The sequence below is a fragment of the Marmota monax genome, unplaced genomic scaffold, assembly GCF_021218885.2.
Source record: "Marmota monax isolate L192 unplaced genomic scaffold, Marmota_monax_Labrador192_F-V1.1 WCK01_AAM20220418_F8-fsc00025, whole genome shotgun sequence".
Taxonomy (NCBI): domain Eukaryota; kingdom Metazoa; phylum Chordata; class Mammalia; order Rodentia; family Sciuridae; genus Marmota; species Marmota monax.
In genome coordinates, this window is record NW_026691950.1 from 1646473 (window position 1) to 1661220 (window position 14748).

At 36.1% G+C, this 14748-nt stretch overlaps 1 protein-coding gene and 1 non-coding gene across 3 annotated transcripts in view; both read right to left on the bottom strand.

Moving 5' to 3' along the window:
- The window catches only part of Smim14 (small integral membrane protein 14), a 90309-nt gene that overhangs the window by 51780 nt on the left and 23781 nt on the right, over positions 1–14748 (bottom strand). For both annotated transcript variants that reach the window (XM_046451363.2, XM_046451449.2), the window contains exon 2: positions 8722–8831. In XM_046451363.2, the coding sequence (XP_046307319.1) occupies positions 8722–8796 (75 nt within the window). In that variant the 5' untranslated portion in view covers positions 8797–8831. The remainder of the gene's footprint in view (positions 1–8721; positions 8832–14748) is intronic.
- On the bottom strand, positions 3744–3851 carry LOC124110086 (U6 spliceosomal RNA). Its single transcript, XR_006857175.1, has one exon. It is a non-coding gene; the product is annotated as a U6 spliceosomal RNA (small nuclear RNA).

A 14748-nucleotide genomic window follows, 5' to 3' on the forward strand; every position in this document is an offset into this window, starting at 1 on the left:
AAAAAAACAAGGCAGTCAAAACTGTTAGAACAAAGTAAGCAAGGGAGAAGGGTAGGGTGGAAGGGGACAGATCATGTAGGGACATGTAAATTTTGCCTTTCCACTCTGAGTGTCATGGAAACTACTTTGGAGCAAAGTAGAAATATTATTTGATTTATCTGAAATCAATCATTTCAGCTCCAGTGGTGTGGTGAAACTAAACTTGAATAGGTAAAGTATGGCAAGATGTTAGAAGCAAGGAGATCCAAAAGGAGGGTAACAGCTGTAATCCAGGCAAAAATGACTATGGATTAGACTAGGATATTACACTGGAGGTGTAAGAAATTGCTGGATTCTGGATATATTTTTAATGTTGAGCCAAAGGGATTTATTTCTGTCTCAGATGTGGGATTGAAAGAACAGAGTAAAAAACAACCCAAAAGTTGCTTCTTTGAGCAACCAAAATAAAGAAGTATTTAGGGAAAACTGAAAAATGTAAGGTTGGGAAGAAGATAATAAGTTTGGTTACACATGAGTTTAAGATGTCTATCAGTTATCCAAATGGCTATAATGCATCAACAACAACAACTGTTTATACAAAAGTCTGGCATCCAGTAGCAGCAGCATCTTGGCTGGATTAGTACTAAGGGCATGTGTTTGGATTCTGTTCAGAGCACTTACCCTCCCTTTCATCCTCCTTATTCAGGTTCATCAATGTGAGTCACATCCATCCATCCTTTCTTTCCTTCTTTCGTTCCTTTATTTTTGGTACTGGGGTTTGAACCCAGAGACACTCTACTTCTGAGTTTCACCTCCAGACCTTTACTGAAACAGGATCTCACTAAATTGCCAAGAGTGGCGTGTGCTGCTCCACCTGGCAATATCTTTTTTTTTTTAATTTTTTTTATTATTAGTTGTTCAAAACATTACAAAGCTCTTGACATATCATATTTGATTCATTAGATTCACGCGGATTATGAACTCCCATTTTTACCCTGTATACAAATTGCAGATTCACATAGGTTACACATCCACTTTTTTACATACTGCCATACTAATGTATGTTGTATTCTGTTGCCTTTCCTATCCTCTACTATCCACACTCCCCTCCCCTCTCATCTTCTCTCTCTACCCCATCTACTGTAATTCATTTCTCTCTTTTTTTTTTTCCCTTTTTCCCTCACTTCCTTTTATATGTAATTTTGTATAACAATGAGGGTCTCCTTCCTTCACCATGCAATTTCCCTTCTCTCTCCCTTTCCCTCCCCCCTCTCATCCCTGTTAATGGTGATCTTCTTCTCATGCTCTTCCTCCCTGCTCTGTTCTTAGTTGCTCTCCTTATATCAAAGAAGACATTTGGCATTTGTTTTTTAGGGATTGGCTACCTTCACTTAGCATAATCTGCTCTAATGCCATCCATTTCCCTGCAAATTCTATGATTTTGTCATTTTTTAATGCAGAGTAATACTCCATTGTGTATAAATGCCACATTTTTTTTTATCCATTCGTCTACTGAAGGGCATCTAGGTTGGTTCCACAGTCTTGCTATTGTGAATTGTGCTGCTATGAACATCGATGTAGCAGTGTCCCTGTAGCATGCTCTTTTTAGGTCTTTAGGGAATAGACCGAGAAGGGGAATAGCTGGGTCAAATGGTGGTTCCATTCCCAGCTTTCCAAGAAATCTCCATACTGCTTTCCAAATTGGCTGCACCAATTTGCAGTCCCACCAGCAATGTACAAGTGTACCCTTTTCCCCACATCCTCACCAGCACTTGTTGTTTGACTTCATAGTGGCTGCCAATCTTACTGGAGTGAGATGGTATCTTAGAGTGGTTTTGATTTGCATTTCTCTGACTGCTAGAGATGGTGAGCATTTTTTCATGTACTTGTTGACTGACTATATGTCCTCCTCTGAGAAGTGTCTGTTCAGGTCCTTGGCCCATTTGTTGATTGGGTTATTTGTTATCTTACTGTTTAATTTTTTGAGTTCTTTGTATACTCCGGATATTAGGGCTATATCTGAAGTGTGAGGAGTAAAGATTTTGTTCCCAGGATGTAGGCTCCCTATTTACCTCTCTATTGTTTCTCTTGCTGAGAAAAAACTTTTTAGTTTAAGTAAGTCCCATTTGTTGATTCTTGTTATTAACTCTTGTGCTATGGGTGTCCTATTAAGGAATTTGGAGCCCGACCCCACAATATGTAGATCGGAGCCAACTTTTTCTTCTATCAGACGCAGAGTCTCTGATTTGATGTCAAGCTCCTTGATCCATTTTGAGTTAACTTTTGTGCATGGTGAGAGAAGGGGTTTCAGTTTCATTTTGTTGCATATGGATTTCCAGTTTTCCCAGCACCATTTGTTGAAGATGCTATCCTTCCTCCATTGCATGCTTTTAGCCCCTTTATCAAATATAAGATAGTTGTAACTTTGTGGATTGGTCTCTGTGTCCTCTATTCTGTACCACTGGACCACCCGCCTGTTTTGGTACCAGTAATTGTGCACCATGATCAAGTAGGATTCATCCCTGGGATGCAAGGATGGTTCAATACACAGAAATCAATAAATGTTATTCAGCACATCAATAGACTTAAAGATAAGAACCATATGATCATCGCAATAGACTCAGAAAAAGCATTCGACAAAGTACAGCATCCCTTTATGTTCAAAACACTAGAAAAACTAGGGATAACAGGAACTTACCTCAACATTGTAAAAGCTATCTATGCTAAGCCTCAGGCTAGCATCATTCTGAATGCAGAAAAATTGAAGGCATTCCCTCTAAAATCTGGAACAAGACAGGGATGCCCTCTATCACCACTTCTATTCAATTCAATATAGTTCTTGAAATACTGGCCAATGCAATTAGACAGACGAAAGAAATTAAAGGCATAAAAATAGGAAAAGAAGAACTTAAATTATCACTATTTGCAGATGACATGATTCTATACCTAGCAGACCCAAAAGGGTCTACAAAGAAACTACTAGAACTAATAAATGAATTCAGCAAAGTGGCAGGATATAAAATCAACACGCAGAAATCAAAGGCATTCCTGTATATCAGCGACAAAACTTCTGAAATGGAAATAAGGAAAAACACCCCATTCACAATATCCTCAAAAAAAAAATAAAATACTTGGGAATCAACCCAACAAAAGAGGTGAAAGATTTATACAATGAAAACTACAGAACCCTAAAGAGAGAAATAGAAGAAGATCTTAGAAGATGGAAAAATATACCCTGTTCATGGATAGGCAGAACTAACATCATCAAAATGGCGATATTACCAAAAGTTATCTATAGGTTTAATGCAATGCCAATCAAACTCCCAATGGCATTTCTTGTAGAAATAGATAAAGCAATCATGAAATTCATATGGAAAAATAAAAGATCCAGAATACCAAAAGCAGGAAGTGTGAATCAGATGGTATAGCGATACCAGATTTCAAACTATACTACAGAGCAATAGTAGCAATATCTTTTTTTAAAAAACAATTTTAGTTTTTGGTTACAGTTGGACACAATACCTTTATTTTATTTATCTATTTTTATGTGGTACTGAGGGCCTTGCACATTAAGCGAGTACTCTACCGCTGAGTCACAACCCCAGCCCCATGCACCTGTGGCAATATCTTAATAAAGTCTTTTCTGTTTAAATTAACCAGAACTTCTTAACTGTCATCATTACTAAATCAGGAAAAGAAGTTAAACTGTGAATTAATACAGCTTTTAAATATTTAAATTGAGGTGCAAACCGCGCGCAGGAGTAGATCCTTTGGAATGTTTCACAAATCAGTGTGTCATCCTTGCTCAAGAGCCATTCTTCTCTGTATCATTCCAGTTTTAATATATGTACTGCCACAGCAAGCAAAAATACATATTTATTCTTTTTTTGGTACTAAGGATTGAACCCAGGGGCACTTAACCACTGAGCCACATACCCAACCCTTTTTGAGATAGGGTCTCACTAACTTGCTGAGGCTGACTTTGAACTTGTGATCCTCCTGCCTCAGCTTCCTGAACATCTGGCATTACAGGTATGTACCACCACACCTGGCTTTTTTTTTTTTTTCCCTGAGATGAAATCTTATTATGTTGCCCAGGCTGTCCTTGAACACAGGATCCTTCCACTTCAGCCTCCTGAGTGGCTGGGATTATGGATGTGTGCCATTGTGCATAGCTAATTATAACTTTATTAAAAAACACATAACTGCTGGGCATGGTGGCAGCCACCTATAATCCCAGCATCTCAGGAAGCGGAGGCAGGATGATTATAAATTCAAAGCCAGGGCTGGGCTGGGGCTCAGGGGTAGAGTGCTTGTCTTGCATGTGTGAGGTCCTGGGTTTGATCCTCAGCATCACAAAAAAATAAATAAATAAAAATAAAGATATTGTGTCCACTTACAACTAAAAAATATTTTTTTAAAAAATAAATAAATAAAATAAATTCAAAGCCAGCCTCAGCAACTTAGGGAGAGCCTAAGCAACTTAGTGAGACTCTGTCTCAAAAATTTAAAAGGGCTGGGGATGTGGCTCAGTGGTTAAACACCCCTGGGTTCAATCACCAGTACAAAATAAATAAATAAATAAATAAATGGAATTCATAACAGATTTATGAATAGTTCTATTTGCTTTAGTATTATTTATAGTAGTATATATTTTATTATTTATGAAAAAGAACTAATTGTTAAATCCTAACTGCAAAGCCCATCTATTTCCACAAAACAGGCAAATATAAATCACAGTCCAGTATGCAACTAACCAACCACACACAACCACTAAGATCTTCAAGTTTCCCCAGGTTTATACAAGTTATTAGCACTTTAAATCCTTAGAAACTGATGAAACAATGGGCTACAAGAAAATCTGATTTTATTACATGAGATAAAAAAATAAAAATTCCAAATTAATACTGAGATATTACTTTATTACAAGAATAAACCAATGTCCATTTTTAGAAAATGAGACCAAACTGCTGTTCTGTAATTATATTATAACATAAGTTTCCTGAGAACACAATTACATTTTGGTAATTGTAATTAATAAAGAAAAACTATATGCATGATACATGGCACTGAATTCAATACCCAGCAACACGCGCGCGCACACACACGCGCACACACACACACACACACAAACTTATCCTCAGATAACTTACATTTAAAATAGAGGGGGAATTAACTTAGAATTCCATATATCTATCAGATCATAGGTGCTCAGAAAAAAAGTCCTCTGAGGGCCGTGTGTGGTGGTGCATCCCTGTAATCCCAGCAGTTTGGGAGGCAGAGACAGGCAGATTAAGAGTTCAAAGCCAGCCTCAGCAAGGACGAGGCACTAAGCAACTCAGTGAGAACCTGTCTCTAAATAAATTATAAAATAGGGCTGGGGATGGGCTTAGTGGTCAAGTGCCCCCAAGTTCAATCCTTGGTACCAAAAAAAGAAAAGAAAAAAGGTCCTCTGAAGTAAGAGTAGAAGATAATGGAATCTGAGATGTAGAAAAGCCTACTGTATGATAAAAAAAAAATACTGATGGTGTTAAATGGATAGTTTTTGTTAAATAACCTTTTCCTGATATATATATATATATATATATATATATATATATATATATTTATATATATATATATATATATATATATTATATATAATCACAGGAAACTACAAAAAAGAATTCCTACCCCATCTCATATATGTATTTTCCGAAATTAAACATTCTTTAAAGACATCATCATTTTTGGTAAACAGTAACTTAAGATTCCATCACATGCATATGCCATGATCTAACCGCTGCCCTACTGATAGGCATTTAGTTTATAATTTTTCACTACCATAAATACTTCTAAAGTAAACAACAGTAGTATACACAAATCATTGAATTTACAAATTTAAAGACCTCATTTAAGCCAAGTGTGATGGCACACGCCTATAATCCCAGAGACTCCAGAGACTGAGGCAGGAGGATCCCAAATTCAAGGTCAGCCTTTGCAACTTAGTGAGGCCCTGTCTCAAAAATAAAAAAATAAAAAAAGCACTGGAGGTGTAGTTCAATGGTAAAGCACCCTGGAGTTAATCACCAATATCATAAAAAGGAAGCATGAGAAGCTGGAGTAAAATAAAGGAAAGGAGGAGGAAAGGACATCATAAAGAACCATTCAGGGCTATAGCTATAGCTCAGTGGTAGAGCTCTTGCTTAGCACATGTGAGGCTCTGGGTTCGATCCTTAGCACCACATGAAGATAAGTAAATAAAATAAAGGTGTTGTGTCCATCTACAACTAAAAAAATATATATTAAAAAAAAGAACCAATCATACAAATTAATAGACAAGTAAAAGGAAGTCTAGTAAACAAACAATGGGAGAAGGAGAACAGGAGAGATGGAACAGCAGGAGATCATGAACAGGAACTGAATTCCATGCATGTTTGAGTTTGTTGGGATGAACCCAACATACTATGTATAACTATAAAGCTCTAGTAAAATAAGACTATCTTTAGTAAGTGTCTTACACCAAAATAAATAACAAATGCATAAAAAATGTAAATGTAAAACTTAAAATGTACATACCATAATTAAAGAGAAATGTCACATTAAAATATACATTAAGGGCTGGGGCTGTAGCTCAGCGGCAGAGCACTTGCCTAGCATGGGTGAGGCACTGGTTTGTTCCTCAGCACCACATAAAAATAAACAAATAGAACAAAAGAATTCTGTCTATCTACAACTACAAAATTTTTTTTAAATATACATTAAATAAAAACTAAAAGTAAGATTCAATTTGAAGAAATGTTTATCAAACTCAATCAGCAGGTTTTCTTACTGAATCAAAGTAGTTTCTCTTTCTCTTTGGAATCTTTTGTTATCACCACGTTATACATGAAACACCTTCCATAGACTAAAGAATGTAAACTTTTAGGGCTGGGATATAGTTCAGTTGGTAAAGTGCCTCCCTCACATGCACTAAATTGCCAAGGTTGTCTTCAAACTTACAATCCTCCTGCCTCAGCCTCCCAAATCATTGGGATTACAGGTATGCACCACCACACCCAGCGTGTTTTTTGTTATTACTATCAGTGTTTTAAAATTTTTGCCTTATATTTGATTAAATTTAGACTTGAGGGGATAGGGGTATAGCTCAGTTGCTTATTAGGCAATAGGCCCTGGGTTTGATTCTCAGCATTGCAAAAAAAAAAAAAAAAAAAAAAAAAAAAACCCAAACCTCAGTTTTTTACTTTATAAACAAACAGGAGAAAATATCTTTTAAGAATATTTTTTTCCTGGTTCAGGTATGATGATATGCACCTATAATGCTACTGGAAAGACTGAGTGAGATGGGAGGTTCAAATTTAAGACCAAGTTGGGCAACACAGCCAGACCCAGTATAAGAAAAAAAAAAAAAAATCTCTCCTGGGACCCATGTATTTTCACATCCATTTATCAGAGATTGATATTCCCATTATATTTCTATACCTTCAAGAGTCTAATTTTGGGGAATAAAGGGAAAGAGGGTTGGGACTAGGAAAAACAGCAGTATGTTCATATATGAATACTCGACCAGTGTAATTCCATAACCTGTACAACCACAAGAATGGGAAGTTATACTCCATATATGCATAATATGTCAAAACACATTCTACTGTCATGTATAAAAAGAATAAAAAGTTTTAAAAGAATCTAATTTCATTTATAAGTATATACTTTATTCAGACACTCTTAAGGATTAAAACTGATAGTACATGCTAATTCTACAAAAAGCATACTTCTAATCACTATATAAAGAAACACTGAATTGATAGAAAATCTACTTATTATCAACAATTTATTTGAACAAATGTTTACACCTGCTTTAAGTGGCCCATGAGAATATACACCTATATAAAACTGTTTTAAAAACAACCAACTGGCTGGGCACAATGGCACACACCTGTAATTCCAGCATCTTGGGAGGCTGAGGCAGGAGGATCATGAGTTTAAAGTCAGACTCAACAACTGGCTAGAGGCACTTAGTAAATCAGTGAGACCCTGTCTCTAAATAAAACTCAAAAAAGGGCTGGGGATGTGGCTCAATGGTTAAGTGCCCCTAGGTTCAATCCTTGGTATCAAAAAATAATAATAATAAAATAAATAAAACAAAACAACTGTTATAATAGTAATGAATATATACTTTGGGCTGGGTGTATAGCCCAGTGGCAGATACTGGCTGAGCATAGGCAAGGCACTGGCTTGATCCCTAGCACCACACACATAATACAAATCCATAAACAGGAACTGTGGCTTTTGCCTGCATCTTAGCAGGCAAAGAAGTTCTATGAAACTAAAAATAATTGTATGCTATACAGCAACAAAGGCTGTACATGTTTATTTACCTATGATAGCTAATTTCACCATCATAAACCTATATAAATAAAGGTAATAATGGAAAGAACTGCTCTAATTAAGAGCTTTAATTGTTATAATTCAATCCACTATGGAATTTCAATTATGAAATACTTTTTTTAGTGCTCATCAGATGAAAACCTCCAATAACCAATATTCTCACAAAAACAGAATAGGAGGGGCTGGGGATGTGGCTCAGTGGTAGAGTATTTGCTAGTAGGTGTGAAGCCCTAGGTTAAATTCTCAGCACCACAAAAATAAATAAATTAAGTAAAACTATGGAATCAACTAAAAAAAAAAAAAAAAAAAAAAAAACAACACACAAACAAACAGAAATACAGATTGTTCTGAATGGGACTGTCCTGATTATCTCACCAGATTGATCAGCCTTCTCATCGCATGTTCATGAGAGCAAACACATTCACAGGGATCGAATCCACCTTCTGCCATGATTACCCAGCTTGATTTTACTTGACTGTTTAAATCTAGGAGGAAGGAAAAAATAGTATAAGACTACTATTCAGTTACTCATTCTTTTGAGCCTTAAAAAATTCATTGTATAGATTCATAATATATTTAATTATATAGTTCATATTTATTAATGACCTACACCTGTGTACTTATTGCTAATTCTATAAGATTATGAATTTATCATATGAATTATGAATCTATACAAGTGAATTTTACTCCACCTGCCATCAGACCAATTTCCTAAAAAGCAAACATCTTCAGATGCTTTTAAAGTGGGCCCACTTAGGATGATAGTGCCTCTTCTGAATTACTTTTTTATCTTTTATTAGTTCCAGTAATCAAAATTTAAAGCAACCTTTACCTCATCAAGAAAGTAGTCTGAAAGAAAAAAAATTAAGGTATCTTTAATAATACCAAGTTTGTTTGTTTTTGGTGCCAGGAACTGAACCCAAGGGTGCTTAACCACTTAGCCACATTGCCAGCCCCTGTTTAAAATATTTTATTTAGGGACAGAGTCTGCTAAGTTGCTTGAGGCCTTGCTAAGTTGCTGAGGCTGGCTTTGAACTCATAATTCTCCTGCCTTAGCTTCCATAACTGCTGGGATTATAGGCATGTGCTACCACACCCAGCTGATACCAAGGTTTACAGAAGGAAATTAATAATGATAGTTAGGATATAGCTAGGTTGATTCTGAAAAACAGAGAGGCCGAGATGGAGTACTAGCAACCAGATTTAACCTTCTCTTTAAAGCAATTTTTGAAAACTGAATAAATGAATAGTGGTTTTAAAACCTCTGAACATCAGGCAATAAAGATGACAAGATTCCTGAGAGATGGGAGAACAAATGAAATGAGTGCAATGATTGATTCAGTTTAGTGCTTGGAGGAGTTTTTTAGGCAAAGTACAGGGAGAGGAAATGGTCTGAAATAAGACCAAAGAAGTTAGGAAGAGGCCAGGCCACACAGAGTCTTTCAGGCCTTGTTGGGGATTATGTCTTTACCCAAAGAGCAATGCAAAACCCATAGTTTTATCCTGGCACACTTTGAAAAGATCATTTGGCTGCAATATGGAAAACTGAGAGAAGTCTGACTAGATAAAGGGAACCTAGTTAAAATGCTCTTTCAATAGGACATTGATAATGGTGCATGTTGTAGAAATATATAGATTTTGATGACAGCATATAAAATCACTGGGAAGAAAACAAAGTATTCCATAAACTGTGTTCAGATAATTGGCTCTCCCACTATCCTCATTCTTTAATCTAAAATAAATTTTAGAATCCATGAATGATTTAACTTTTTAAAATGAAGTCACACATAGAAATAGTTAAATAAAAAAGGATCAGTATAATGTCCACAAACTAACCCACACATACAACTGCAAGAAAATGACTAGGGTACACACAGAAGGACAAAAAGCTAAGAAACCATAAAGGAACATATCGAGTTTAACAATCAAAAACAGTAAATAAGGGGCTGAAGCTGTGACTTGGCAGTAGCCCACTTGCCTGGTATGTGTGAGGCACTGGGTTTAATTCTCAGCACCACATATAAATAAATAAATAAAGGTCTATGAACAACTTAAATGTGTGTGTGTGTACATACATATACACACACATATATGTGTGTGTACATACATATACACACATATGTGTGTGTACATACATACACACACATATACAAAAACAGTAAATAATAAATAAAATACACTATAAAATGAAAAGACAAACTTAGAAAAAACATCTGCATTATATATCAGGGCTAATATTTTCATACTGAAAAATCAGTATAAAAATAGCAACCTAACGGAAAAATAGGCAAAGACCATGTTCACAGAAAAATACAGCCAATAAGCAAACACAAAATGAAAGAAATGTAAATCAAAACAGTGCCATTTTTACCTATCAGAAGATTGGTGACACGTGTTTATAATTCCGTCTACTTGAGATGCTAAGGCAAGAGAATCACAAGTTCAAGGTCAGCCTGGGCAATTTAACCAGACTATCTCAAAAATAAGAATAAAAAGGTCTAGGGATGTAACTTGCCTAACAAGCACAAAGCTCTGGGTTCAACTCCCATTACCACACAAAGAGAAAGACGGTGAAATTAATTTGGATATTCATATCAAAATACATATCAAATTTGATGGCAGGGGTAGGGTGAGTGATTGCTGGGGATTGAACCCAGAGCTTTGTGCTCTACCACTGAGCTACACCTCTAGTTCCCCAAAATGCAAAAATTTTTATAAGAATGTTCACTAGAATATCATAAGAGAATACAAAGGTTATGCAAAGTGTCTATCAGGGTTGTTCTGATGAAATAAATGATAGTATATGAAATCCTATACAGGTGTTGGAAAGAATTAGATTTATATGTGGTGATTTGGGGAAATATCTAAGTTGCAGAACCATCAGGGCAAATCTACCTCCCACCTAAAACCTGTTTGTCAGAGCTAAATAGAAGGGAGGTAGAGCCTAAACTGGAGAGCCCTGTCTTCCAGAAGCTAGGAAATACAATATACAAATGTGATTAATTCATGTTTTTGTCCAAGACTATTCTGTCCCTTTTCTTTTTTTTTTGGTACCAGAGATTGAATCCATGGGCTCTGAGCTACAATCCCAGCCCCTCTTATTTTGAGACAGGGTCCTGCTAAATTGCTGAGGTCTCAGTAAGTTACTGAGGCTGGCTTTGAACTTGCAATCCTCCTGCCTCAGCCTCCTGAGTCTCTGAGATTACAGATACACACCACCATGCCCAGCCTCTCATATCTTTAAAATTGATTAGCTTTCGAGCTGGGGTTGTGACTCAATGGTAGAGTGCTGGCCTAGCATGCTTGAGACACTGAGTTCAATCCTCAGCACCACATAAATGTAAAATAAAAGATACTGTGTCTACTTAAAACTAAAAAATAAATGTTAAAAAAACTGACTAGCTTTCATGTTAGTGAACTGTGCACATACAACACAGAAACCTCTCAAAGTAAATATAATCTACCTTGATGGGTAGATAAAATTCACCCTTGAAATTTCTCAATAGGGTAGAGACTGCTGACGTGGATATAATCAAGCGGAGACTAACATTGGTCCTTGGTCCTCCATATCTGTAAACCCCCAGACCAATGGTATTGGTTAAAATTAAAAGAAATTTTACTAAGATTTAAAAAAAATAAATGCAATTACAAAATGCTGAATACCTACCCAGTTCCAAAGCCTCTGAGCATGGAAATTTTAAGAAAGCACTAGAATGATTTTGCTAAAGAAAAAAATGTTTAGGGGGCTGGGGTGGTGGCTCAGTGGTGGAGTGCTTGCCTAGCATGTATGAGGCACTGGGTTATATCCTCTGCAGCACATAAAATCAAACTAATATGTATCCACCTAAAACTAAAGATACATAAATAAATAAATATTTAAAAGAAAGAAATGTTTAGCCAGGCACAGTGTAACACTCCTGTAATCCAGCAGCTTAGGAGGCTGAGGCAGAATATCTCAAGTTCAAAGCTACTCCCATATGTATATATGTGACTGCATGACCAATGTGATTCTGCAACCTGTACACTCAGAAAAATGAGAAATTATACCCCATCTGATTCAAATGTATGACATGTCAAGATCATTGTACTGTCATGTGTATCTAATTAAAACAAATAAAAAATAGAAAAAAAAAAAAGCTAGCCCCAGCAATTTAGCAAGGCTCTAAGCAACTTAGTGAGACCCCCATCTCAAAATAAAATTTTAAGAAAGAGCTGGGGATATGGTTAAGTGCCCCTGGGTTTAATCCCTAGTAGCAAAAAAAAAAAAAAAAAAAAAAAAAGTTTGGTTTTATCACTGTACCATACATTAAAATGGTAAAACACAGTTATTTTCAATTCTCTGCTTATTTCTAATCTGTTTGATTAACAAAATTAGGTTTTATTCCTCTCCCCTGGGGGGGGGGGAAGATTCTTCAGGACAGGAACCTTAGTTGTTACCATCTCCAAACACCTCATTTACTGTTTCAGCCACTGTATTCCTGAATAAATATTAACTGAATTATTGACAATGTTTATTCTCTATATATCTATAAATGCCAGGAACAATGTAAACAAACTAGAATTTTTAATTATATTCCAGTCTTGACTAATCACAAGTAAATGAAAAAGTACATTTATAAATATGACATTCCTGAGATTTAGTGCTGAGCTTCTGAAGAACTTCCTTCACGTAAACTCAAACTGTTTTAATTACTACTTAGTTTCCAGTTAACAGTTTCCATTTTAAGATCACCTTTTATCTACTCAGAGAAATGAAAAAATGCTCCAGAGAACTTGGAGCAGGCTGTCTATTCCCTACAACCTTTTTTTTTTTTTTTTTAACACAATGGACACAGCTGGTGAGACCCAAGAACAATCTCAATATATATCTACAGCTAAAGCACTAGAGCAAAAAGAAAAAAGAAAAAAAAAAAAAAAGCAGTCCCACCCACCCCATATTTAAATCCCTTGGTCTCCAGATAGGACAAGAAGCTGCTCTATCCTGAGAGAGAACAGGGTTACTGAATCAGAACTTGGTAAATCTGCCTCAAAGAGGTCTTCAATAGAAAGAAATTTGAAATAATGATTTTACCCTTCCTGATTCATAGAGTTGTTAGCCTCCTCTATACCCCTAATTTTAGAAAACAACGCTAATATCAAAAAGGCATGATCCTGGCTAGGTGCAGTGGCGCAAGCCTGTAATCACAGAGGCTCAGAAAGCTGAAGCAGGAGGATTGCAAGTTCAAAGCCAGTCTCAGCAACTTAGTGGGGCCCTAAGGAACTCAGTGACAGTTTCTAAATAAATTACAAAAAAGGGCTGGTTCAGTGGTGGGAGTGCCCCTGAGTTCAATCCCCCATCCCCACACACACACACACAAGGCATGTTCATTAAGGATAACTACCTTTACTACTTTTTTTGGCACGAATTTAACTCAGGGGTGCTTTAATATTGAGTATATCCCCATCACTAGTCCTTTTTTTGTTTTTTAAAGACAGGGTCTAAGTTGCTACAAGCCTCACTGTGTTGCTGAAAATTGTAATCCTCCTGACTCAGACTCACCAGAGTGGTTGGGGTTAGAGGTGTACACAACCACACTCAGCTACTATTTGTTTCTTAAAAATGTGTAATATGGGCTGGGGTTGTGGCTCAGTGGTAGAGCACTTGCATAGCATGTGTGAGGCACTGGGTTCGATCCTCAGCACCACATATAAAAAATAAAGATCCATCAATAATAACAACAAAAATTTTTTAAAATGTGTTAATATATTGTTACAAATAGTCATAAAACCATGGATATGCACTTAAAATTTTCAAAATTTTAAATAATTGGGGGAGGATTGTTGAGGATGTAGCTCAAAAAGTAGAGCACTTGCTAGCATTCAAGAGGCCCTGGTTGTAATCCCCAGTACTTCAGAAAAACCATCATCATCATCCAGGGGGAATAAGGGAATTATATATTGGCTTAGATGAAAATAAACTAGACATGAGTTGACAATGCAGTTATGTGATAAGTACTAAGGAGTTCCTACACTACTCCTTTATATTTTCATATTCATTTGATTGATATTTGACACCAATGTATCAGCATCTTCCTAATATAACAAATATTTATGATAGCAATGTGACTCTAGGTATACTAACCAACACAGCTCATAGGTCATTTTTAATGTAGTATTAAGTAAAATAAGTACACATATTTAAAGCTCTCAAACCCATCCACTCTTAAACAATTCACAGCACAGAAACGAAGTGAAATAATGTGCTCTGTATGTTGAGAAAGCAAAAACAATTCCCCTTATTTGCTGATCTGGGTCATTTTCTATCTCTATTACAAGTAATATAACCTTTCCTCGTAGAGTTTGGAAGTAATAAATTAGTTGAGTCACCTGTTTCTATATGTGGTGAGGGAATTTTCCAAAGCT